Raw genomic sequence first — 27,470 nt, 5'->3', positions numbered from 1 at the left:
CACTGTGAGACAAGCAACCAACCAACAACCACACACACACACACAAAAAAATCAACTAAATTAAATCTCTTTCTCCTGCTACCGTTGTTGCAGATTGTTCTAACTATGTTACTAAAGTTCGAATTCCTTTTTTTTTTATTCCTGTTACAATTTTATATTAACTTTAAGTTTTATAAAAAAGGACTATGGGGCAAAGGGATAGTGTAATTAATGGACAGGGCGTTTGCTTTGCATGGGGCTGATCTAGGGCCAACTTGGGTTAGATTAGATCCCTGGCATCCCATACAGTTCCCTGAGCCTGCCAGAGCAGGTTTTGAGTGCAGAACCAGGAGTAACCCCTGAGCACTTCTGGATGTGGCCCCAAACCAACCAAACAAAATTAATAAAAACAAACAAACAAACAAACAAAAAAAAACAACCAACACATTTAAGGACTAATAAAATGTCCCCAGCTAGGGGCTGGAGAGAGAGCATGGAGATAAGGCATTTGCCTTGCATGTGGAAGGACGGTGGTTCGAATACCAGCATCCCATATGGTCCCTTGAGCCTGGCTGTGTGCCAGGCAAGTATGCTACCCACTGTACTACCTCTCTGGCCTTGTGTACCTTTTTCGATGATTACCTACTACCTGAAATATCTGAACTATACGAGAATCCCATAAAGTGCTATAAAATAGTATAAATTCTGTGTGTGTGTATTTCAAGAACGCTTTCCCTAATCTTTTCACAAAATAGTTTTTCTAAGTACTGACCACAGCAGCAAATTTTGGCTTGCAGAATATCCTGTGACCTGTTCTGCCTCAACCCACAGAGTGAAAAAGCTCTTGCACATCTAAGGGACTAAAAACAAAACAAAACAAAACAAAACAAAAACAAACAAACAAAAAGAACGGCATTTGCCAGGGTGAGGATTGACTAGTGTTGTATATGAAGACATTTCCTTAATATTATTCTTTGCCTGTTGTCCCACCTTGACCTTTCAGGTGGGGGTGCTGGTGAGAGTGGAATAAATAGTTTGGGAGCAAGGTGTTCGGGGTCTTTTGAAGAGTTTGCTGGCTGGCTCCAGGTGTTTTTTGGAGCAGCAGGCTGACAAAGGACTTTCTTTGACCAATCTTTTACCCCTTAACCCTCCTGTCTGTGTGGGTTATTTGCTGTGGATAAATATTACCAAGATCTCCCGCCGAAAGGGGAGAAGGGGATGGGAATCATTTCTCATTCTGGAGCTCTTTGAGGACACACAAATAACAAATAAAGGAGTAAACGGGACCCCACAGATGGCACCCAAATAGGGACCTGAACCCTGGACCCTCAGATCCCACAACTAGGAAAAACCAAGTTCAGTGTCTCCATGTGGAACACATCACCTGCCTTGGGCGATGCTATCTCTTCCTGTCATTGTGTCATTCTTGTGACACATTGTGCCATGGTGTGTGCAGAGCCCATAACAGGGGGTCCTGAGCCCCAGGCAGGAAAGGCACCTACTCTGCCCCTGGAGAATAAAGGAGGTGTCAACTTGCAGTGTCTGTCCATGTCCTACGAGAGGACAGTCTACAATTGGATTTTGGGTCAATCCATACAAACAGCCTTTCCTGGGGGGTCCTCATCAGAACACTGGGCTGGTGACTCCAGGGGGAGGGAGAAGGCAGGCCATTGGCCCCTAGGGATGCTTTACAGCAGAGAGGCTCAAACGTGAACTCCCTGGCAGCTGCTTGGGACAAATTCTGGCTGGGTAGCAAGGGCAGGGGGAGAGGGGTTGGGTCATCAAGTTTCAATGATATTGCTGGGTGGAGCTGGTCTTTTTTTTTTTTTTTCTTTTTTTGGTTTTTGGGCCATATCTGACAGTTCTGACAGGTTACTCTGTGCTCAGAAATCACTCCTGGCAGGGTTGGGGACCATATAGGATGCCAGGAATTGAACCCTGGTCTGATGCATGCAAGGCAAATGCCCTACCAATGTGAAATCTCTTCAGCCTTCCTGGGGCTGGTCTTAAAATCTGATAAAAACAAAAACAAACAAAAAAACAGGTGACTGAACCCCCGGAAATAAAAGGTCAGACTGAAGGCACATGAACAAAAAACTGGCTCAATACTCTTAGGTAGTTTGAGCAACTTCTGGGAGCCTGGAAGGTGTTTGACTCACTTGCAGGTTCTATCAACATCCATGTGAATTTTGCTTCTTATCTTGGTTCTCTGTGGCCTACCCAGTCGACCAAAACCTTGCTTTGGGCTCTTTCCATTTCCAGCCTCTTCCAAATCATGAAATAACTGGCTTTTATTTTTGAGTGTTATTGTAAATGTCACAATTTTGAATATTGTTTGGTGGATTTTTATGGGCACAATGTCCTAATACCCCAGTTCTCACCATAATGCCCCCTTCCAACCCCTCTTCTCCAAACCAACCGTCATGCCCCTAAGCTCAGTTCCCAGGTTCCACTACCTCCTTGGATATTTGTTATTTCTTTTTCTGTGCCATCACCAGCTTCTAAAGGGGGTGATGGAAGAAAAAGGTGCAGGGAGAAACCTGGTTTTGTCACCTCAGAGTTTAACAGCTGTCTTAAATGGAATTCTTTTTTTTTTTTTTTTTTTTTTTTTTTGGTTTTTGGGCCACACCCGGTGGTGCTCTGGGGTCACTCCTGGCTATCTGCTCAGAAATCGCTCCCAGCAGGCACGGGGGACCATATGGGACACCGGGATTCAAATCAACCACCTTAGGTCCTGGATCGGCTGCTTGCAAGGCAAACACCGCTGTGCTATCTCTCCGGCCCCTTAAATGGAATTTTTGATGTGATTCACTGAATATTGGTTAAAGCAGGAAGAGGTAAAGGGGACTATAGGGACTGAGGGGATTTTGGTAATCAGGGCTTGTGTTAGAATAAAGAGAAGGATCTGAAGGATGAATAGAGTGAAAAGGCAGAGAGACCAGCAGGAAAGTGGCACTCAGGAGTGGCACTCAGCCAGTCTGGGCAGGGAGGGGCACCCCGTTTCCTTTAGGCGTAGTACCAGGAGCATCGTGCTTCCCTCCTGGCTGTTTTCAACTCACAGGGTTGGCTGAGAAGGTCCCTGAACCCCAGGGTTGCTCCAGTGTCATTCAGTGTCCCTGTGGATGCTGGTAGCCACTTTGGTACCAGGAAACAAATTTCAGGTGAGGGGAATGGGGGTCCCAGTGCACCATCATATGAACAAAATCTTCATAACTTAGTGTGTATTTTTAAAGTTGATGCAAAGTGAGTTCTGCCAAGAATTGTGTGTGTATGTTGCTTAGCCGCATGCAAAAAAGAGTAGAAAAGTCTTGGAATATAATTTATCGAAAGGGATCCAGAAAAGAAAATCTAAGCAAAAGTAATTTTCATGAAGACAATGAGAATAGTCTCAATGGGCACAACTTTTCTCTGAAAAAGAATCTAGACAGTATTACAGGGGAAGTTTGTCCAAGCTCCTCTTGTTTATTTATTTTAAATATTGTTTTGGGGCTATGCCCAGCAGTGCTCAGGGATCACTCCTGCAAAGCTCAGGGGATCCTATGGGATGCTGGGGATCAAACCCAGTCAGCCATATGCCAGGCAAGCACAGTACCCCACTGTGCTCTTTCTAACCCAGTCTACCAACTCTCTAGAGTAGTAATTCTGATCCTAATTTTCATGTTTTTGAATTTTGGGACACAGGTGGGAGTGTTCAGGGCCTAATCCTGGCTCTTTGCTCAGTAGTGGTCCCTGAGCCCCTATATCAGGAATTGAAATCAGGATAGGATGCCTTATCCAAGGCAAGCACTTTACCTCCTTGACTAACTTGACTAACTCTTCTGAGCCTTAATTCCAATTAGTTTTGAGCTATTTAAAAGTAGTTTAAAGAGGCCGGAGTGAAGGCACAGCGGTAGGGCATTTGCCTTGCATGCTGATGACGCTGGGTTCGATCCCTGGCATCCCATATAGTCCCTCGAGCCTGCCAGGAGCAATTCCTGAGCACAGAGTCAGTAGTAACCTCTGAGCACCATCGGGTGTGGCCCAAAAACCAAAACCGGAAAAAAAAAAAAAAAACAACCTAAAAGTAGCTTAAAACAAGAAAATCTTCCAGGTTCGCTCAGTGGTCAAACACTTGTATCTGTAATACCACAAGATCCACAAATATCAGACCCACCCAGAAGGAAAATACAGACTAAGATCCTTGATACTTCAAGAAATCCCAAATCAAACAGTCATAAAAATCAAGCAGCATGTCTTAAAAATAACACATCCAGATCACATGGTGTTTACCCTCAAAAGGAAGTGAGTCAAACATTCAGAAATGGAAGGGAGCGATAGGACAGTGCATTAGGAGCTCACCTTGTGCTCAGCTGACAGCCTGGGTTCGATCCCCAGCATCCCTAACAATTGGGCATCTTCAAGCTATTTGGTCTTAAAGGCTTTATTCCAGTAACGCCATTAACGGAACCTCAAATGTTTTGAAGTTTTTCAGGGAGGTTACGAGAGGGTATTTGTCTACTGATTCCCAAATGCTAAATATAGTCATATTATAGCAGATGTCATTTGAAGTATTATGGTCCTGGAAAATGTTGAAAGTAGACAGAAAAAAAACTCAACAACTCATTTAACAACCCAGGGACAGTACAACATAAACAAAGCGTAGTTTTCAGGACTTCCACAAAGACAGAAATAGCCTAATTGTTCAGAAGACTAAATATAGGGCTGAAGAGATGGCACAGCGGTAGGGCATTTGCCTCTTTGCATGCGGCTGACCCAGGTTAGACCTGGTTTGATTCCGGCATCCCATGTGGTCCCCTGAGCCTGCCAAGAGCAATTTCTGAGCACAGAGCCAGGAGAAACCCCTGAGTGCCACTGGGTATGGCCCCAAACCCCCCAAAAGAAGCCTAAATTAAGAGAAAAGATTGGATTTTAGGGTGGGGCGGCAAACACAGGAGTTAAACACTTGCCTTGCATATGGCCAACCCTGCTTCTATCCCTGGTACTGTATATAGTCTCCCAAGTCCCATTCCCCACCTCCTGGAGTGAACTCTGAGAAGAAAGCCAGGAGGAAGCCTTCGGTACAGGCAGGTGTGGCCCCAAACCAACATACATTTAGCTGGATGTGATGAGAGAGCAGCCTCTGATGTCCAGCACACAGACACACATAGATAGACACAGACACACAGAGACAAACAGACACACACACAGACACACGCAGATACATGCATGAACCACATTTTAGATGTGCTGCCCTCTGCAGTCCTACGACCCAGGGCATGAGCCTTGGGGAGTCCCACAACCAGGCATGTGTGACCCAGGTTCTAACAACAGAAACTTTCAAAAAGATCAGCCCTTCAGCCTCACACAGACTTGGAGCGAGTTTGTTTCCAAACTTGTGACACAGGACGTGGGTATGACTGTCAAAGGACAGTGGAAGGTCCTGATTGTCCTCTGTCCTGTTGATGCCAGCATGTTGGTTCTGATACAAACAGCATCACAGTTCTCTATTTTAGTTCATGAAGAGTTACCTCTTCTTTTTCTTTTTGATTTTAGTTTTGAGGCTACGTCCAGTAATGTTCAGAGCTTAGTCCTGGTAATGCTCAGAGGACCACATGTAGTATTGAGGATTGAACCAGAGACAGCCATAGGCCAAGCATGAGCCTTAATCCCTGGATCCTCCTGACCTTTATGATCTCCGTGAGTCTGTCATAGCTTCAAAGCCTATGTAAAAGTCATTTTCCAATGCTGAGCATTTTATATTAATTTAAAAACTAAGGGCCAAAACGAAAGCACAATGAGAAGAGCATTTGCCTTCCATGTGGCTGACCCAGTTTCACACCACAGCATCCTATTCCTGAGCTTGCCAGGGCTGCAGTAATTTCAAAGCACAGAGCCAGGAATGACTCATGAGTGCCACCGGGTCTGGCTCAAAACAAAAAACAAACTCTCCCAAAGATGTCCTGAAAATAATAAAATGAGTTAGTTACACAATTAAAAAAACACTAGCACAGGCAAAATTTTTCTAATTTTCGGTGTTGAACTAACTCAATTTAGCATGACAGAATCAGAAGTGATTTTCAATGAAGCAGCGACAGAAACAGCAGGTGGCGCTATTAGTGCATGGATGGAAAGGCATCTCGCTCCAGTCTTCCCACTTGCTCCCCTCCTTCCCTTTCTGGGGGCGCACTGGTCAGCTGCACCTGCATGCTTGGCTCTGGGGTATCACACAATACACTGTCACACTGCCAGGCACACCCTGCAGGCTGCCAGCCAGGGCTGTGCTCCACTCCTGCCGGATGCTGCTGCCCAGACAGCTGTGCCTGGGCCCCTGGGCCCTTTAACTACCCAACAGCACGGAAGGCACTTGCTTTACTTGTGGCCACCTGGGTTCCATCCCTGACACCCCATATGGTCCCCTGAGCCCCAACAAGAGTGACTCCTGAGCAGTGACCCCGTGAGTAAGCTCTGAGCATCACTGAGAGTGAGCCTCCAAAAAAACAAAATAAATACCCTGAAATTAAGAGTGTGGATTTTGTCAATATTGTAAATGTGAACCCCAATGAATAATATTTTTAAATCATTATGGCTTGGAAAAACACCTCCAAGGAATAACCCCACATGTCTCCGAGAAATGACCCATCCACTTTGGGTCTGTAACACGGAAGGTGACTAACTCCATGAAAACCCACCTACGTGTTTCCCAGCACGGCCCATGTGGATGCCAAATCCCTCCAAAGGCAAAGGAAATTCACCAGATCTGTGATATTATCACACTTAGGGTGTTGTTTATTTTTAATTTGGGGTCACACCAGATGGCGCTCAAGGGCTGCTGCCAAGCAGTGGAGCCCATGAAGACGGGGGATTAGACGCAGGTCTCCAGTAAGACACCTCCCCATGGGCTCTTTCCAGCAGTCCCTATTATCATTTTATTGCTTTTGTTATTTGGTCATACTCAGTTGTACTCAGGGCTCACTCCTGGCTGTGTTCAGGGATTACTCCAGGCTGTGCTTAAGGGACATGGTTCTTAAACAAGTTCTCTTTCCTGAAGATTCCTCTTTCCTCAAGCACTTCTCAATCAAGAGACGCTTTAAGAATTTGCAGGCTTGGGCTGGAGTGATAGAACAGCAGGGAGGGTGTTTGCCTTGCATGCGGCAAACCTAGGTCTAATCCCAATATCACAGGAGAAATTTCTGAGCATAGAGCTAGGAGCTAGGAGTAACCCCTGAGTACTGCCAGGTGTGCCCCCCCGCCAAAAAAAAAAAAAAACAGAAGTTGCAGATGAACTGGAGTAAAGCCTTGCACACAACTGACCCAGGTTTGATCCTGGCACCACATATGGTAGCCCAGCACTAACCAGTAGTGGAGAACACAGAGCCTGGAGTAAAGCATGAGCACAGCCAGGTGGGGCCCTAAAACAAAATTTCAAAAACAAAATAAAAATATATTCCCAAAGTGCTGGAATGATAGCACAGTGGGGAGGGCATTAATTAGCCTTGCATGCAGATGATCTGGGTTAGATCCCCAATATCCGTTAGGGTCTCCTGAGCCTGCCAGGGGAAATTTCTGAGTGCAGAGCCAGGAGTAACCTGTATATATATATATATATATATATATATATATATATATACACACACACACACACACACACACACACACACACACACACACACTTCACAAACCTCAAATTTCTTATACTTTAAAAGATAAGCAGCCGATCCAGGACCCAAGGTGGTTGGTTCGAATCCCAGTGTCCCATATGGTCCCCCGTGCCTGCCAGGAGCTATTTCTGAGCAGACAGCCAGGAGTATCCCCTGAGCACTACTGAGTGTGGCCCAAAAACCAAAAACCAAAAACCAAAAAAAAAAAAAAAAAAGCTGAACCAAAGCAAGTGAGAACGCAGTCAGAACTAATTTTGAGCAGTTTATTCTGATCCATTACAGTGTTTGACATAGGATAACAGGCGTAAACAGTGGGCTGAACACATACCCCTTTCTGAAAGAAGACGTGCTATGTACACAGGGAGAAAAACGCAGCAAATATTAAGGTATCCAAGGGAACTCATTGATAATTCAGATGTGACATATGTATACAAGGTCAAAGTTTTAAGATAATTAAATAATTTCCATAGAATTATAGAAAAGCATTGAGATAAATATTAGGAAACCCTGACAAACACAAGAACCTTTGCGTAGACTACCAAATGCAAGGGTGATTTTAATTAAAATAAGAAAAATTCCCAAAATAGAGCTAGTATTTTGCCACCATTAAATATTATCAAATCACCAATACCAAAATACACAAAGATGAACATGCAGTGTAGAAACGGGACCAAGGAAAGGAGCATCAGCATCGGCTTCCTGGATTCTGCAAGAGTCCGAGGTGTAGTCATGACAGAGCGAGCAGAGGGCCGTTCTGACGCATGTGCCAGACATTCTCACTCTGACATTCTCAAATGCAGTACACTGGGGGAAAATATCCTACACGTAATTTAAACAAAATTAGCTTATGATTTAAAACAAACAAAAAAAGTTTGGTGGTGCAATCTTGGGTTTGAAAAATGGATGACACGGAATATGAGTCTGTCAGTCGAGAAAAGTCGAGAAAAGGGAGTAGTTTCTCTCTCTCTCTCTCTCTCTCTCTCTCTCTTCTCTCTCTCACAAACTCATCACAGGAGAAAATGAAAAGGAGAAAGCACGATCATGCGTGTGGATTCCAAACACAACAGATATTGTCAAACAGCACAATGTAAAAATAGCAGCACATGAAATTCAAGACTGTTTTCTTAAAGCCAATATTCACCACTGAACCACACAACTGTTCAAGCACATCTGGAATGGAGCATTTTGTGAGGTGTTCCTTCTTATGAGACCCCCACGAAGGACTGACTTTTCTATTTAAATTGGTGTTTGGAAATATGACATATAGCCCAGGTCATTTAGAAGACCAACAATCTTGGGATCGGCCACAAAAAAAAAAAGAGAGAGAGCTTGACTAGGGAAACAAAGCTACTGAAAATTACCCTCCTAACATTTAAAACCCATCAAGTCAAACAAACTTTCAAGAAAGCACATTACCTCAAACCCTTCCTAACCAGGTTTCTTTCAGGCACTTGAAGATGGGTTGTTGAGGACCAGAAAGGCTGTGCTGCAGAGCTGGGGGAAGGAGGACAGGGTGTCTCATAAGGACCCAAACGGACAAGGGACCAGGTTGTGTTTATTTACACAACCCGGTCAGAAAAGTCTCTCCCAGAAATTTCCTACTGACATCATTTGTGCGAATGATGGCTGCTGATGCTAATCAAACTCTTCCAAACAAACTCCCAAGATACAAGCTCTTGAAATTTGAATGTTTCCTTTTCTCTCAAGCTGACGGCCTTTACCAAGGAACAGTGCTAATAAAATCCCCAGTGCCAAACTTAGCTAAGCCCTCTCCCAGTGATCCAGGGAATCAAAAAAGAAAAGTCATTATTTCAAAAGTAGCTCTACCTTGTCTATTAGTTTTACAGCACCTCAAACAACCATGAATTTAGATCTCTTTCTCTGGCAATATTTCAACTCAATAGTAGCCAGGAAAAAGATCTAAATAGTCAATATCAAACAGGAAGTCAGGATAGTTTTCTCAATGATCAAAATAATCAAAAAGTATCTTTCATATTGAGTCGTTCAAACATTAAATAGTCAAATTAAAACATGCACACGCACGCGCGCACACACACACACACACACACAACTTTTATCAACTAAATGAGACCACATAAAATCGACACCAAGACACTTAACATTTTTCCTTTCTTTGTTTTCTGAGATTACATTTGGTGTGGCCTCTCCCTAGATTCTTGGTTTCCCAGCGTATAAAAGACTATGTCTAAGAGGCAGTGTGAGAGCAGTGAGAACCGTCTGCCCTTCCTCATCTTTGGCTCCAAGTTTCATGGACGGGCAATTGGGGGGAGGGCAACGCCCCGCCCAATCCAGGCTCACACGTCACTCACTGGAAGGCTGGCATCATCCAAGTCCAGAGGGTCACCACCAGCTTCATCCTGAGGGCCGCTGTCCCCTGGAGGTCTCGACAGGGCCGGTGCAGTCACTTGGGGAGCGGGTTCTCTTGCAGAGACAGTCTGGACCTTGACTGGCCCTGGCTTGACCTTGGCAAAAGACTCGTAAAATCCTCGCTTCTCCAGGGCAAAGCTGGAGACCAAAGAGTGGCTGCGAGAGGCGGCGGACTGGGGACGGGCAGCGATCCGGAATTCTGCGGGGCAGGTGGGCTGTTCCTGGAAAGAGGGGTGTGGGGTTGGTGAGCCAAGTGGGAGATGAGCACGAGCACAGCACACACGTGCACACAGACACACATACACACAAACACATACACACACGCACGCGCACATAGCAGAGCAGAAGCCTGAGCGAGCCATGCTGCCTAGACGTTCAAGTTTTTCCCCCCCAAAGCAATGCATTTTAGGAGCAAGCAAGCATGAAGCAGCAGGCAGGCTGCAGCCACTTCCACTAAGGCACCAGTTCCGTCACCAAAGCCCACTCCGGCCGCTGCAGCAGTGGAAAGAAAGCTCGGTCGCCTGAATGAGGCTTGTGTTCCAAGTGCAAACCAAGAGGGGCCGGAAAGGAGGCCAAATGGTTTCCCTTCGAGGCACGTTCTGTCAACACTATCAAACAATCGTAAAGTTTAAAGAACGGAAGTGCCGAGAGAACTCAGTCTGTGCTACTAGGTCCTGTTGGCTGATCTCAGGCTCCATTTCCTTCCCTGGCCTGGACTAGAACTAATCCGAGCCATCTTCCACTGCTGGCTTCATTGCCTTCCTTGAGTTCTTGACTATGGTCTGCATTCAAATATTTTAGAGGTAACAAATACAAAGGGTCCTCTTATTAAAACTGGTGAAAAAGTGAGCAGTGGAAAAGATTCAAATCAAACTACAGCTATAAGCAAAGGACCATCCCAGAGGCCAGCTGCTCAGGTACTAGTATACGGGCTCAAGGATCATGTCTGGGGGCTTTGAAACAGTGGTATCCAAGAGCTTGGATGCTGCCAACACCCAGGATCCATATCTCAAAGGCCATGCAAGCACATGACAGGCCCATGAGGCAACTCGGGCCTGAGTGAATTAACAACAACAGAAAAATAAGTGGTCAGAGCAACAGCACAGCAGGGAGGGCATTTGCCTTGCTCACAGCCAACCTGGGTTTCATCCCCTGCATCCCATATGGTCCTGAGTCTACCAGGAGTAATTTCTGAGCACAGAACCAGAAGTAACCCCTGAGCACCACTGGGTGTGGTCCAAATTCCAAAACAAAACAAACAGAAAAACTGTCAAAGTGACATAAAATATAAAATGGAAGCTTGCGGTGACTGAGCTACGAAAAGATCAAGCTTAACGGAACATTTTCCATGAGTGAAGTTTTTTTTGGGGGGGTCTGTTTAATTCTTAAAAAAAAAAATTAAAAATAAAAACCAAAAACAACAACATATGAATCCAACCTGCTGACTATAGTGAAAGGGTTTGCGTTAGTTCCGCTGACTGCGCGGGGCAGGCAGCCTGGTTAACTCAACTGTCTACGTTCAGGGGCGAGGAGCGAGTCAGTCGGGCCCTCTAGTAAGAAGGCGTGTGCACGTACGTGCTGCCGTCGGCAGGGCTGGACGTATACCTCTGTATACAAGGGCTCGACAGCCTTCTGGCCTGCCGCATCTGGAACACAGTGCAAAGCTACGATTAGAGTTAACCTAGACTGGGGAGAGGGAGGAAAAGAGAGAAGATGCGCTGACAGTTTATGGCTGCTGCAGAGTCCGCGAGGCCCCCACCACACAGAGCCCCGAAACCACCGAGGCCCTTCTCCGGCCGTCCGACCTGCTCTTCCCAGCACGGGCTTATGGCACAGAGTCTCGTAGGTGGCTGCTGAGAAGATCCCAAACACCACAGGCAGTTACAGAATGAACACTGGGGGAAAGGGAGGAAACTGGGTCCAAAAAAGGGGGTGAGGGAATCCAAGAAGGGCGACTTGAGATACGAGAAGAATGGGCCTGTGCTCACTGATCTGAGAGTGATTGTTAATTACCAGGAAACTAGGAAGAGAGACGATAGAAAGACTGGACAGTAGTGCTAGGGGGGAAATTTAAGGGTAAAAGGTTTAACATTTAAAATCGCATCCAGGGGGCCTGGAGAGATAGCTTTGCCTTGCAAGCAGCCGATCCAGGACCAAAGGTGGTTGGTTCGAATCCCGGTGTCCCATATGGTCCCCATGCCTGCCAGAAGCTATTTCTGAGCAGACAGCCAGGAGGAACCCCTGAGCACCGCCGGGTGTGGCCCAAAAACCAAAAAAAAAAATCGCATCCAGGGGGCTGGAGCAATAGTACAGTGAGGAGGGCATGGGTCTTGCACATGGTTGACCCCTGGCCAATCCCCAACACCCCATGTGGTCCTGTGGGCCAGCCAAGATTTAATTTAGTAACCCCTACTGGGGGTAGCCGCTAAACAAATTACATAAATAAAAATAAAATGAATCTAGGTAATACATAGGCCATTGAACTACATATACATTGTACAGATGAAAATTCCTTTTTAAAATTTTTTTAAATGCTTCAGTCAAATTTGCGTTTCAGTGGCCAGAAGCAAAGTATCCTAAAGCCAAATCTTATTCTTGTCAACTTGCTTCAACGTGGGAAGTGAAAAACACTTTCCTGGCCATTTCTGAGACTCTTCATTGTTTCCATTTTATAAGCATACAACCACAAGACAAATGATGACCGTGAAAAGTAGAAGGCCTTGAGGTATTCACTTTCTGGGAAACAAGAGTGAAAATATGACACTGGAAATAGTGACCAAGGTGGGGATTTAAGATCCCGGTGCCTAGCGGTCAGTCAGTCTAAAAGGCACTTACGAAGGCAGAAAAGGCTTCACTGGAATTGGAGGAAGTAAAGAGGAAATGGGAGCTGTTCTTAAGACTCTGCAAGACCAGGACTAGCAAAGTACAGTGCATGATCAGACCATGTGACGTGCTAAGGACCTGCCCTGTATTTATACCCAGTGTTAGGGCTACTGACAAATGGGAATTCCTCAAACAAAGACGGGAAATGTTCATTCTTGAGTTGTCCTGCTTGTGCATGTAAGACAATACAATGCACAGAAAGTTATGTATACATAACACTATGAGGAAGCATTAAATTAGAAGTGATTCTGACCTGCAATTCCAACTGGTATCTAAGACATGCAACTAAATTTCAATATAAAAAGAGACCAGCAGGATGAGGGGAGAAGGAAGGGAAATAAGTTGACAGATGGGGAGGAGGGAGAGATGAACTGGAAGGAGTTGGGGTGGGGAAATCTGTCCCCAGAAGAGGACACATACAGAAGACGCCGACCGGCCGGGTCCCCTCTGGGCCACGATGGCCCCAGACACTGCTTTGATCCAACTATGCATCTCTTCAGGGCTGTCGGCCTGAGGGGAAGGAAGGGCAGTCAGTCCACTTTCCTGCAAACAGCTCCCACTTCCACCAGCCCACACGGCCAACACCTTGGCCTCAGCCTTGGAACTGGCGGTTCAGTATCGGCCATAAAATCTTCTAAGGCACTGGATTGACCCCCAAATTTCTCAAGTTTAACTCTTTAAAACTGGGATTTGCTGGAGGAAGTTATTCTTCTGAGCCCCTACAATGGGCACTTATTGCTGGATTGAGGATTGGGCCCATCCAAGAGTCAAAAGTGTTGTTCTGGAGAGAAAGTGTGGGGGGATGGAGCCAGAGTGATAGCACAGCGGTAAGGTGCTTGCCTTGTATGCAGCTGACCTGGGATGGACCCGGATTCAATCCCCAGCATCCCACAGGGTCCCCCGAGCCTCCAAGGACTGATTCCTGAGTGCAGAGCCAGGAGTAAACCCTGAGTACTGCTAGATGTGACCTCAAAACCAAATAATGATAATAACAAAAATAATACTATACCAGTCTTCTTCCAAATATTACTTCTTTTTCTTTGTTTGTTTTTGGGCACTCAGAAATTAGTCCTGACAGGCTCGGGGGACCATATGGGACTCTAGGGATGGAGCCTGGGTCAGGAGAGTGCAAGGCGTTTGCTCTATCTGCTGTGCTATCACTCCAGCTCCAAATATTACTGCTGTTTGTTTTGTTTGTATCTCAAAGACTACTCTTGGCTCTGTGCTCAGCAGTGAACTCTCCCAGTGCTCAAGAAAACTATAGGTGGTGCTGGGATCAAATAAGAGTAAGCAGGATGCTAGGCAAGTGCCTTCACCCCTGTCCTGTCTGTGTGGCTCAATACTACTATGTCCAAAAAAAAAATTATCATTACTTGCCAGCCAATCAATATATCATGACACTTTAAGTCAGTGGTTTATGACTAATTGTCCAGAGTGGCAGCTTATGTTTCTGTCATCTCTAAAATCAACCTGTTTAAGAGCATTTCTAGGAGCTGGCGTGGTGGTGCTAGAGGTAAGGTGTCTGCCTTGCCAGTGCTAGCCTAGGACGGACCGAGGTTCGATTCCCCGGCTATGGTCCCCCAAGCCGGGAGCGACTTCTGAGCGCATAGCCAGGAGTAATCCCTGAGCGTCACCGGGTGTGGCCCAAAAAAACTTAAAAAAAAAAAAAAGAGCATTTCTAGACAGCAAAGACTTTGCCTTACCTGCACATAAAATGTCCGTGATGATGTCACAATTTCGAAGAGGTTGTCCCTCATCATGATGTCACTGTCAACAGAGAAGCAGCTATTAGATGGTTTTTTTCCTCCTCACTCATTAACCCAGTGCCAAAATGCAGTAATGAGACTCATCTAAGAGATGAACTATTCCTTTAACTTCTACAACATTCCAATAGCACAAAATTATCACTTTACAACAGATTTTTTTATTATATGATATTTTTAATATAATTAAAACAAGTTTATCAACATTTTCAAATTAAAGTTTTTCAGCTGGGAAAAATATCAGTCTCTACTCAAAGAAATGCTAGTGAGGTCAGTAACATTCTTCTCATTTCATCAAAAGATTAAAATGGGGGGCCGGAGAGATAGCATGGAGGTAAAGCATTTGCCTTTCATGCAGGAGGTCATCGGTTCGAATCCCGGCGTCCCATATGGTCCCCCGTGCCTGCCAGGAGCAATTTCTGAGCCTGGAGCCAGGAATAACCCCTGAGCACTGCCGGGTGTGACCCAAAAACCACAAAAAAAAAAAAAAAAAAAAAAAAAAAGATTAAAATGGTATTGTTGTTCATATAAACTTTGTTCCCTTTTCATTAATATGCCTAAGAATTGGTTGTCCCAAATTTGCTTCTCAAAGCAAACAAATGCAATCCTTTATAGACAGACAGTTTTTAAAGTTCTAGCAAACCCCGACTAGAAAGAAAGTAGCAGGAGGCCTGAGACATGGTAGGGGGAGAAGGCACGTGCCTTGCATGCTGAACTCTCGTTTTATCTCTGGCATAATGTGGCCCCGGAGCATGGTTGGGTACAGTCCAAGAGGACCTCAGCACACTGAAGCAGCCCAGGTCAATCTGACACTGCAGAGCAAGTACAGCTCCTCATCCTCAGACTGTGCAAGATCTCTGGTTGGTCTGTGTGGCTAAAAACGGCTAGGAGGGACCCAAAGTCACCTGAGCGCTGCTTGGGACGTTTCCACCTCCCCATCCTGTCTCCCAAAGAAAAATGCTAGAAATCACCCCAGAACTAGTAATACAGAACAAAATTCTCCCTCCATAGGCTCAACAATTACACGAAGGAACTGTGTGTGCTGCTAGGTGGGGCCAGGCGCTGAGCCAGCATGGACCTTACCTTTGCTTACACTCTTGGACTTTCTGCACCTCTTTCAGGGGTATCACACGGAGAGGTTCCTTTTCCTGTCCCCCACCAAAAGAAATGCAGATTAATGATGAGCATTCCTCTTAAGAGCCAACTCTCCTGCACTGACAGAACTTTACAAGAAAAAAACATCTAACCCCATCAAAAAATGGGGAGAAGAAATGAACAGACACTTTGACAAAAAAGAAATACAAATGGCTAAAAGGCACATGAAAAGATACTCCACATCACTAATCATCAGGGAGATGCAAATCAAAACAACTATGAGGTACCATCTCACGCCACAGAGATTGGCACACATCAGGAAGAATGAGAACAAGCAGTGCTGGAGGGGATATGGAAAGAAAGGAACTCTTATTCACTGCTGGTGGGAATGCCATCTGGTCCAACCTTTGTGGAAAGTGATATGGGGATTTCTCCAAAAGCTGGAAGTTGAGCTCCCATACGATCCAGCTATACCACTCCTAGGGATATATCCTATGAACACAAAAATACAATACAAAAATCCCATTCTCACACCTATATTCATAGCAGCGTTATTTACAATAGCCAGACTCTGGAAACAGTCTAGATGCCCCTCAATAGATGAATGGTTAAAGAAATTATGGTACATATACACAATGGAATATTATGCAGCCATCAGAAGAGATGAAGTCATAAAATTTTCCTATACATGGATGTATATGGAATCTATTATGCTGAGTGAAATAAGTCAGAGGGAGAGAGATAAACACAGAATGGTCTCCCTCGTCTATGGGTTTTAAGAAAAACGAAAAACATTTGTGTAATGATTCTCAGAGACAAAATAGAGGAGGACTGGAGGGTCCAGCTCCCGACATGAAGCTCACCACAGTGCAGTCACAGAAATAATTACACTGAGAACTATCGTAACAAAATGTGACTGAATGAGGAAGGACACTTGGGATATTGGTCATGGGAATGTTGCACTGGTGAACATAAAATAAAAGATAAGGCCTCCCAATTCTTACACAGGCTCTGTGTGTCCTTTACACTGACTGTATAGAAAGAGGAGGTACAGTAAATGCACCCCATATACACCTCAACACAGGCCCTTTGCCTGGTCTGTATTGTGAATTGGGGGACAAAAAAAAGAGCCAACTGTCTTGTTGAGCAAATCTCTGAAAATGACAGTTCTTTCCCATGCACTTCTATTCCCTTGAATCAACCGAGTGGCAGAAGAACAGAGTCTGTGGAACCCTCATCAGCAAGAAGGTTTGAGAAGAGGCACCCAAGTCACAGCAACGATATTTCTGGCCTTTGTGACAGAGCACTGTCACTAGCCATGCATGCACTAAATGCGGCCTTTCCTCTCTGATAAAGGCACCAAGCTAGTGAATACCCACCAGCCTCTTGGAGTGAAATGTGTCATTTTTAAGAATACTGCTCTTACAGACAAGAAATATCACAGGGCTGAGCACAGGCTTCACGTGGGGGAGGCCTGGGTTTGATGTGTGGCCCCAAATAGGCCCCTAAGCACTGCCAGGTAGACTCCCTGCAACCCTAAGCATAGAGGAGAGGACTCCAAACAATGCTGGGTGCACTCCCAAGACAAACGAGAAAACTTTGCATTTCTGTTGATACACGTTGGCGCTATTGCATTGTGTAAGGGCCAGGACATGAGCTGAATCTTCTATCTTTTTTTTTTTTTTTTTTTGGTTTTTGGGCCACACCCGGCGATGCTCAGGGGTTACTCCTGGCTGTCTGCTCAGAAATAGCTCCTGGCAGGCACGGGGGACCATATGGGACACCGGGATTTGAACCAACCACCTTAGGTCCTGGATTGGCTGCTTGCAAGGCAAACACTGCTGTGCTGTCTCTCCAGGCCCCTGAATCTTCTATCTTACTTCCACTTTCAAAATCTACAATTATATGTGATCATTCTTCATTGAGGAAACAAAAAACTCAGCGTGTGCCTCACTTGAGGCTGCAACATGAGATAAAAGGCAGAAAGGAGCTCTAACTGGTTTTCCAGCCACACCACATTCATACACAAGTTGTACAAAACATCTTACACCAAATTCCAATGAAGTATACCCTGAGTTTAAGATACACAGTTCTTCTAGACCACCCTAAAAATCTTAAAAAATAAAAAAAGGCCAGACATACAAACCTCATAGACTCTTTCGGGCTATAAGGCTTATAAAAGTGGTACACGAGGAACTGCTATAAACCACTCTGCCTTTTTCCAAAATGTTTCTCTTTTTTGTTTGCTTTGTTTTGGGGTCACATCTGGTTCAGGGGTTACTCCTGGCAGGCTCGCAAAACCCAGATGCCGGGGATCGAAGCCAGGTTGGCCATGTGCAAGGCCAATGCCCTCCTCACTGTGCTATCACTCCATTCCCCTAACTGCTACTTTTATACGTCAAGTCACTCTGTATATAGCTGAATGTCCTATGTACAGCTATTCTCTTAAGAATACATTTTCCAAAAAGAAAAAAAAAAAGGATGCATTTTCACCTTTATACACTTCCGTTTATAGTTTCCTGCTCACTTGTAGAGCAACAGTGACTTGGATGCAGGGAAGGTGGCCTGAATCTCCATGTGGACAAGATGCTGCACCCAAGCTCCAGCCTTGACAGTGACCGGAAAGCTGTGTCCCCACTCCTCAAGGCCCTCCCTGACCTGAGCTCAAGTCCCTCTGTCTCCTTGGATGTCCTGATCCTTTGTCTTCCCTGGCCAGGGCGACTGAAGGGCCAGGCTAGTTCTTCTGGGTGTAGATTTGTCTGAGCCGAAGCACACGTAGGATAAGGGCAGGGGGAACCGCAAGTTGATGTCGGCACAGCTGTCGGGGAAAACCCTCATCTCCTGCTGCAGCCCCATGTGAGAGCAGTCGTCACTGTCACTCTTAGCCCCGTGGGTAGAAATCTGTCACACTAAGGCTTCCCACCACGATTCCATCCGCTGGCTCTGTCCAACCATCCGTCCAGCTCAGTGAGGGTTCCTGTAGCGTGTGCTTCGAGCCTGTTATGGCCATTGTGGGAAGCAGCTCCGTCCTGAGGAAGCCTTTTCCCGCCTGCAGCCATTCGTGACTCACCCCACACAATGGTTCAGTTTTTCAGGCTGATTTTGATTTCCTTTGTGACTCAAACTCTCTCCAACAGAGGCCTTGGCCTTTCTGGCACGTCTGCGTCATCCTGACACGTTCCGATCCTTCTCAAGAGTTACTCTGGACATTTTCTGTCACCAGGGGAGAGTTCTAGCTTGGAAGCCAGGCAGTTTTCTCCCAGCTCCAGGCCATTCTGAGGTGCATGTGGCCCTGGCAGGTTTGTCTGCTCCGTCGCAGCTTCTCAGGAGAGACAAGAACTTCGCAAAACTTCACCTGGTGTGTCTCTACTTACAAGCAATGCAGAATTATCTTTTTTTATTGAATTCAGGGACATTTTCCTGTCTGTGTGAATGAGCCATCTACTATGCTTTCCTCTCCATAGGTTCTCTTCTTTTTATATTTTTGGTGGAGAAGTGGAGGAGGCTGAGGCCATACTAAGCAGTGCTGGGGCTTACTCTTGGCTCTGTGCACAGGAGTCACTCCTGGCATGGCTCAAGGAACCACAGGGGATGCCAGGGCTCAAACACAGCTGTGCTACTGCTCTAGCCCCAAGTTTCTCTTCTGTAAAACCTTGAACCCACTACAAACTCAGACAAAGGCCAAAACAGCATAAAGAACAGGGTTTCCTGAAACTTTTTTTTTCAGCCACGCCCAGCGGTACTGAGGAATTACTCCAGGCTCAGAAATTTCTGCAATCAGAAATTACCCCTGGGGTCAGAGAGAACAGAGCGGTAGGGCGGTTGCCAAGCAGCTGATCCAGGTCAGACCATGGTTCGAATCTCGTCATCCCATATGGTCCCCCAAGCCTGCCAGGAGCAATTTCTGAGTGTAGAGCCAAGAGAAACCCCTGAGCACCACCGGGTATGACCCAAAAACCAGGAAAAAAAAATGAAAAGAAAAGAAAAAAAATTAACCCTGGTGGGCTCAGGGGACATATGGGATGCCAAGGATCAAACCCAGATTGGCCGTGTGCAAGGCAAGTGCCCTCCCTGCTGTGCTATTGCTCTAGCACCATCTGAAACTTCTTAGAGCAAGCTTCTGGACTGGCTTTCAATTCCTTGACTATTTCACTGAACATCCCACAAAATATCTTCATGGACATCAACCATCCATAACCGGAGTGTTCCCCAAATGCCTAGGACATGGGTCTGGACCTAACTGCACTGATCTGTCCCGCTCCTCCTTCTCCTCCTTCTCTCCTTCTCTCCTCCTTATTCTGCCTCTGTCTAATCCAAAAAAAAAAAAAACATGTTATTTCCTGTATTACTCCCCTCTTTGACTTGAGCAAAAAATCTGACTCCTAAGGTCTTGGGAATATTTATCAGTAAATACAGACACATGAATTGTTCTCCACTCTGCTCCATGCTTCTCTCCCACTCCATGCTGGGCTAACACCCCACAGAAAATGCCCTGGGCTGAGCAGACACCAGGCCACTCTCCCTTCTTGCTCTCCAGGATACCCACAAACCCTTCGCCCCACATCCTGAACCCTGAATATTCATCTGCCTCACCTGAAAAATTCAGGTCTGGGATTAATAGGGAGAAAGAGGAAGAATCATCCTCACCTTTTAAAAGTCTTTATAACCAGAAATATTAATGCTTTCACTCTGAGGTATATTACAGATATTTTTCCCAGCTTCTGAGTTGCGCATTTAGATTTTTTTTCTATGCTTATCAGGAAAAATAAAACTTGGAAAATTTTTTGAGATAAATCAAAATATTTCCAGAGGGAAAAAATAATCTAGGGGCCAGAGCAGTGGCGCAGAGCAGTAAGGCATCTGCCTTGCTGGTGCTAGCCTACTGCGGTTCGATCCCCCAGTGTCCCATATGGCCCCCCAAGCTAGGAGTGATTTCTGAGCACATAGCCAGGAGTAATCCCTGAGCGTCATCAGGTGTGGTCCCAAAAAAAAACAAAAAAGAAAAAAATAAAAGATTTATCTAGGACTGCTGACTTGCTTCCATATGTGAGGGGGAAGTGGGTTAAAAAAAAAAAATAGAGACAAGAAGAAAGAAAGCAGCCAGACAATGACAGGGAAGTCAGGGTGCTTCTAACACTCGGCAACCTACTCACTTTGTATTGTGTTTTCTTCTTATTTAATGAGTCTGCATAGTACCAGGAAGCAAACCCAGGGGTCACATAGGCCAGGCCTACATTTGTCAATGAACCACCTCCAAACTCTCAGCACTCTTCTATCCCACAAATTGTAGCACAACTATTCACAATGCAAATTCTGAAACGTGTTAAATGTCTGTTCAGTAGTTCAGATCTTGTTATAAGGTCTACAGGCAACAGGGGATGTGAGGGTTCTTCTAAAAGCCTGAACATCCCTGACTTATTCTCCTAATTCTCAGACTCCTCCAAACAAGAGTGCCAGGGCCAGGGCACATTCAATGAGCATCTATGGCATGAACAGCCCTTCCCCAGAAAACCAGCAGGAATGAGATGCCATGAATCAGCTTTCCTGCCAACCCAACACAAGTCCGGCCTTCTGAGTCACGGCCACTGGGATGTTGCCATTTTCATGCCCTCCTGACCAGTTACTGGTTCTCTGCGCCAAAAGGCCAGGCCCTGGGCTGCTCACAAAGGGGAAGAGAAGAGCATCATTGTTTCTCAGAAGTGCATGCAATGAACTCATAGAGGCAAGTATCAAATGGTCACGAAATACTGCGGGCAAGATTCACACAGGAGGCGGCAGTGAGGTCCCAGGGCAGGAAAGAGAAAAAGTATGTTACCTAGAGCCCAGAAACTTCCCAGAGAAGACTTCCAGAGAAAACTGACCTCTACCCTTCCCCACAGTCTGCAACTGTTTACAGAAATGGAAACTCAGGGCTGGAGCAGTGGTGCAAGGGATCAAGGTATCTGCCTTGCCCGCTCTAGCCTAGGACGAACCAATAGCCCAGTATCTCATATGGTTCCCCAAGCCAAGAGCGATGTCTGAGCACATAGTCAGGAGTAATACCTGAACATCACTGGGTGTGGCCCCAAAACAAAACAAAATAATAAAAAAAGAAATGCAAACTCATGTTCAATGCAAGTTCGATGGTACAACTTAAGGGAATCAGGTTGGCCAGTCCCACCAGTGACTACGCCAGGGCTCGACAGCCTCGGCTGGGGTCGGTCACAGTATAGGGACAGAAGGGAACATTTGTAGCTATGGACAAGGGACCCACAGAACAAGCCATTCTGTCTCCATTCCAGGACAGAGAACGTGTCCCACAGAAAAAAGAAACAGCGCGGCATTTAGCTAAACTGAGCGTCCACTGCAGATAGCTGCTCTCGGGAGAGGGAATATTTAGTCTTGGGTTCTACCTGTAGCAGAGATGCAAATATTCCCTTCAAGAGAAGTCAATTTGAGATCAGAAATGTATCCAAAAAGAACAGGGACAAGAAGGCAAAGATGAGGATCAACTTTTAGAGATTTTCCCCCAACCTCCTCCTTCAATAATGCATGTTTATGAATTCTATAGACACTGGCCCAATGTCTGGAGGTATTGTGGTAATTTTTAATTCTCCCAAGTAGAAGCCACTGAAGACAGAGGCAAAATTTTTGAAATTGAAGACACATTTGGGCAAAATAAAATACACCAAAAAGCACTGCAGCAAAACAAACAGCACATCTCAAAGAGAGAATTAATTTGAAAGACAAGAGGATGAGAAATGACATAAATACATCACCAGTGTGCAACCCTTTTATTTTCCAAGCCACATTTATGCCACAGCAGCATACATACCAGTTCAGACTTGAAGTAGCCTATGGTGTTTTCATCTAGCTGAAAATATCTTCTCTTCCAGTTTTTCATCTGTCAGAGACAGACAAAGATATGAGCACTTTTTCCCCAGAACCTCAAGAATCAATAATCTCTCGGTGAGTCTGATGGGAATCGATGATCAGAAGTGTCAAACTCTGCAGCCCTTCCTACCCTCAGTCACACACCCAGAAAAGCTGCTTTTCTTTCACAACCAGGCCTGACACGCCTTCTCATCCAATGCAGGTGAGTGGTGGTCAGCTTTCAGTAAAGGAGTTGACAAGACAGGTTTCATATTTGGAATCCTCAGTTACCCTGCAAAAGAGCACTTCCCCATCCTCTCCCCCTTTCTCACCCTCAAAGAGTCGATGTGAGAATGATTAAGAACAGCCACAGGAAACATGATGGAACCACATCAAGTGTCTCTACTCAGAGAGCATGAATCTTTCTACAGGCACTTTTATTTAGCAAGGCAATAAATACATAAATATTTAATACTGTGAACCTACTTTGTACAAACTTTTTCTTCGGGAGAGGGCCACGTTACAGCTGCCGTGAAGGCATTTCAGTCCCTCGTGAAGTTAGCACTTTGGACTTAAAGAGTAATAAAAGAAGAAATGGCACACACAGCCCCTGGAAAGGTAGAGAACTACACCAGTAAGAAATTTCTAACCCAAAGCTGATTGAACAGCACAGGCTAGATCTTCAATTTACCTGGGGGCCGCAGAAGGCAAAATCAGGGTGATCCTTGAGTGCAAAGTCAGTAGTAAGCCTTGAACATTGGGGGGTGTGACCCAAACAACTAAAACAAAACAAAACAAAAAAAGATTCCTCTAGGGCAGGGCCACAAAATTGTACGGAGGTCCGTTTGCAGCCCAAGGGCCACGAGTTTGAGACCCCTGTGTTAGATGCAGAGACTTGCTAGACAGTGACGTGACATCAGTGACAATAGCAGGGCTGGGAATGATTTTTGAACTCATTGAAAATGATTTTCTTTTCTAATCACCCAGCTGTTACCATGCCAGAGTGTGGGCTTGGCAAACCGAGAAAGAATGGGGTGAGTCTCCAAAAGAGGCTTTGGAACTGTGAGACACAGGGGCGAGGAAGGGTTGGGGCACCATCCTGCATTTGGAATCCCCCAACCCCAAAGAGAGCAGAGGAGCCTCCAAGCACAGCAGGCCCACAGACCAAAAGAAAACCAAAGAAAACAGCTGAGAAGGGGTCTGCTCTGGGCTCAGCTCTGCTCGCTGTGCCCTAGAAGCTGGGTAGCACTGGATGAGCCCCTTAGATCTATATCCCAGAAGCAGCACAGAAGATTCTCTCCAGAAAGATCCAGATGGCTGAGAAGGCACCAAGCAATTCAAGAGGACTGTTTGTTGGGCCAAACCTACCACCCAATCAAGGCTGTAAATCTTTCACACTCCACGCCCAACAGGGCCCCTCCAGGCCACACCACCGACCACTGCCTGAAATTTTCTTTCCCTGGAAGGGAACCTTTGTGCCCAGGGCAGTCAGCGACCCCCTGGCCTGGTGCCCAGAGAGCAGGAAGGCTGGGCTTGGACTCAGGAACCCCCACAGACTGGTGCACACTAGCCCCACTGGTTTCGTGGTCTGCTGAGCAACTCACCACTGCGCCTTGTTTCACACAGTACCCGGCCTTGATGATGGCGCTGTCAGAAGGGGGCCTGGGGCAGAAGTATGGGACGTGGCTCTGGGAGCGCTTCAGGCTGCTCCTGTCTGCACTGTCCCCGCCATCGCTAGCTTCTTCTTTCTGAAATAAAGCAAAAGATGTCAAAGAAAACTCTTGTTTCTGTTGCTGAACAGTAGACAGAGCGAGTGTGGCCTTCATGCTACCTTCTTCACAATCTTAAAACCCATCTTCGGTCAGCTAGAAAACAGAGCTGATATGCTTGCCAACAAGGACCTGGCAACAACCACCCCACTCCCCTCAAACCAGATGTCCCATTTGTCCTAGTTCATGACCCCTTTGATTTGTGGGTGTATGGTGGATGTGCAGAGAGGTTACCTGTTCATCCTGAAATAAATATTAGTAGGTACAGGACCCTATCCCCCCCTGTACCATCTCTCCAGCCCAAGGGGGCCAGAGAGATAATACAGCAGCAGACAGGGAAGTTGCTTTGCATGCAGCCAACCTGGGTTTGATCCCCTGCATCCTATATGGCCCTCCAAGCATTTCCAAGAGTGAGTCCTGCATGCAGAGCCAGGAGTAAGCCCTGCGCATCACTGAGTATGGCCAAATCCCCACCCACCCCCAGAAAAAGAACAAGCAACAACAAAAACAGCACCTCTCCAGCCCTTGATGGCATTTCTGTTCATGAATTTCACCCTTCTCTATTTGGTTTGTTTGAGCTCCTTAGTTTGGGGTTGTTGGCTGTTTTTCCCACTAATAAGTTTGATAATTCTCTATATACTGGACATAAATGCTGTGTTGAATAGTTAATTTGCTAATATGTATTCCCCCACGTAGAACTTTTCATCCTCTTAACTATGTTATACAGAACATTTGATTAAGTTTTTCCTTGCATGAAACAGTATTTTTTTTGTTGTTTTTTGTTTTTTGGGGTCATACCCGGCAGCGCTCAGGGGTAAGTTACTCCTGGCTCTATGCTCAGAAATCACCCCTGCCAGGCACGGGGGACCATATGGGATGCCAGGATTCGAACCACCGTCCTTCTGCATGAAAGGCAAATGCCTTACCTCCATGCTATCTCTCTGGCCCCTTGAAACAGGATTTTGACATCAAATCTAAAGTTTCTTTCATGAAAATTTATTCAAAGTTTTGTCATTTTCTGGTTTTCTTTGTTTGGGTTTTTTGTTTTAGGCCCACCTCTAGCTATGTGCTCAGGAGTCACTCCTGGTGGTGTTTGGGGGTCGGTCCTTTAGAGAGCCAGAGATCGAACTGGAACCAGCTGCATGCAAGGCAAACAACTTAACCCCTGCACTACCTCTACAGCTCAAGTTCCAACATTTAATATATAAATGAGGTCCAGTTTTTTTTTTAAAAAAAAAGTAACATTCAGGTGTGTGTCTCCCAAAACACTAGCTTTTTTGTTTATTTACAATATGTGAACATCTAGAATGCCACAGTATAACCCAAGTGTACATTTTTTAACTATTCCTAAATTGGAGCTGGGGAGAAAGTACAGTGGGTAAGGAGTTGGCCTTGTACATAGCCAGGGTTCGATCCCTGAGCACAGAGACGAAAGTAAGCCCTGAGCACCATCAGGTGTGCCCAAAAAGCAATTAAATAAACAAGTAACCAGAGGGTCATAATGGTGTGTCTAAAGTGCTCCTTATAGGAAACAATCGGAAGGAAGGAAGGAAGGAAGGAAGGAAGGAAGGAAGGAAGGAAGGAAGGAAGGAAGGAAGGAAGGAAGGAAGGGAGGGAGGGAGGGAGGGAGGGAGGGAGGGAGGGAGGGAGGGAGGGAGGGAGGGAGGGAGGGAGGGAGGGAGGGAAGGCATGGAAGGCATGGAAGGCATGGAAGGCATGGAAGGCATGGAAGGCATGGAGGCATGGAAGGCACTAGGAGAAAACACGCAAAATGACTTTCAGTGGTTTGTTTTTGGTTTTGGTTTTTGGGTCACACCTGACAGTGTTCAGGGATTACTCCTGGCTCTATGCTAAGAAATCGCTCCTGGCAGGCTTGGGGGGACTATATGGGATCCCGGGACTCAAACCAATGTCCTTCTGCATGAAAGGCAAACGCCTTACCTCCATGCTATTTCTCCGGCCCAACTTTCAGTGTTTTATAATCAACACCCACACGCATGAAATCAGAAGCCAATGCAGTTTCATGTCCTGATGACTGTTTGAACAGACAACAGCACAAGCCTGGGGCAGTAACCAGGCTTGGCGGGAGGAGGGCATCTCACCTGGGTTGGGGTGATGATGGGGACGCCACCCACGATGTCAGTTCGGTATGAGACTTGCTTCTTCCCGCACTCCCCAGGCCGATTCACATTCTCAGAATGAGGCTGCGAGTCTGACTGCTTTGGTACCTAAAATAAAGCAGATGAGTCATTTGCCCGGTATTTATGTAAGAGACCCGCTTTACACAGAGTACCCCACTCTTCTTTCTTCCACCTACAACTCAGACTGTGTGTAGATTGAACTCGCTTCTGCTGGTCTCTATGCTACAGTGATGAGCTCTAATATAGCTGCAGTGTGCTGTGGACCTTCTTGAGCCAACTTTTTTTTTTCGGAGTTTTCTCCCTCATATCCCTTCCATCCTCTCCACGGAGCAATCTCTACTGTCGTGGCAAGAAAACAGGCTCCGGGCATTCCAAAGCATCGAATCCAGATCCTGGCCATTGCTACAGGCTCACAGCTCTTTTCACACTCAATCATGACTTCATTTTTTATTTGTTAGAAATCATGTCTGTCAGCTGGAGCAATAGCACAGCGAAGAAAGCATTTGACTTGCACGCAGCCGACCCAGGTTCAATCCCTGGCACCCCATATGGTCCCCCAAGCCTGCTAGGAGTGATTTCTGGGTGCAGAGCCAGGAGTAACCCCTGAGCGCCGCTAGGTGTGGTCCAAAAACCAAAACTAGAAATCATGACCTGAGTTTGGGGACACACCTAATAGTACTCAGAGCTTCCTCCTGGCTCTGCATTCAGGGATCACTCTTGGCAGGGCTTGAGGAGCCATATCCCCATATGGGGTGCCAGAGATGGAACCTGAGCTGGCTGCCTACTGTATCATTTCTTTTGGATTTTTACAATGGAATTTCAACGCTTGTGTCAACTTCAAGTTACAGCCTAAACAGCTAGTCACTGTGTCAGTGGGCAAATTTCATCTAAGAACTCTGCAGGACAATAGAAGCAAAAAGACCAAAAGTATATTTTTTAGCTATTCTTACATAGCCTAGTCAC

General features: G+C 45.9%; 1 protein-coding gene and 1 non-coding gene across 4 annotated transcripts in view; one reads left to right on the top strand and one right to left on the bottom strand.

Annotated features, from left to right (window-relative positions):
* Nucleotides 1-9,824: 9,824 nt before the first annotated feature.
* The window catches only part of PLEKHA1 (pleckstrin homology domain containing A1), a 59,611-nt gene continuing 41,965 nt past the window's right edge, over nucleotides 9,825-27,470 (bottom strand). The window contains exons 6-13 of one of the 3 annotated variants that reach the window (XM_049764496.1): nucleotides 26,469-26,594; nucleotides 24,202-24,345; nucleotides 22,560-22,628; nucleotides 15,734-15,798; nucleotides 14,591-14,654; nucleotides 13,308-13,397; nucleotides 11,580-11,650; nucleotides 9,825-10,225 (exon numbers count right to left, since the gene is read on the bottom strand). In XM_049764496.1, the coding sequence (XP_049620453.1) occupies nucleotides 10,039-10,225; nucleotides 11,580-11,650; nucleotides 13,308-13,397; nucleotides 14,591-14,654; nucleotides 15,734-15,798; nucleotides 22,560-22,628; nucleotides 24,202-24,345; nucleotides 26,469-26,594 (816 nt within the window). In that variant the 3' untranslated portion in view covers nucleotides 9,825-10,038. Of the gene's footprint in view, nucleotides 10,226-11,514; nucleotides 11,651-13,307; nucleotides 13,398-14,590; nucleotides 14,655-15,733; nucleotides 15,799-22,559; nucleotides 22,629-24,201; nucleotides 24,346-26,468; nucleotides 26,595-27,470 lie in introns of all 3 variants that reach the window. The other 2 variants (XM_049764497.1, XM_049764498.1) reach the window with 2 other exon arrangements.
* LOC125995628 (small nucleolar RNA SNORA51) lies at nucleotides 16,733-16,868 on the top strand. Its single transcript, XR_007491123.1, has one exon. It is a non-coding gene; the product is annotated as a small nucleolar RNA SNORA51 (small nucleolar RNA).

Source organism: Suncus etruscus, chromosome 17 (genome assembly GCF_024139225.1).
Source record: "Suncus etruscus isolate mSunEtr1 chromosome 17, mSunEtr1.pri.cur, whole genome shotgun sequence".
Classification (NCBI taxonomy): domain Eukaryota; kingdom Metazoa; phylum Chordata; class Mammalia; order Eulipotyphla; family Soricidae; genus Suncus; species Suncus etruscus.
The sequence above is the reverse complement of the archived record's forward strand: the minus strand, read 5'-3'. Positions and strand labels throughout refer to the sequence as shown.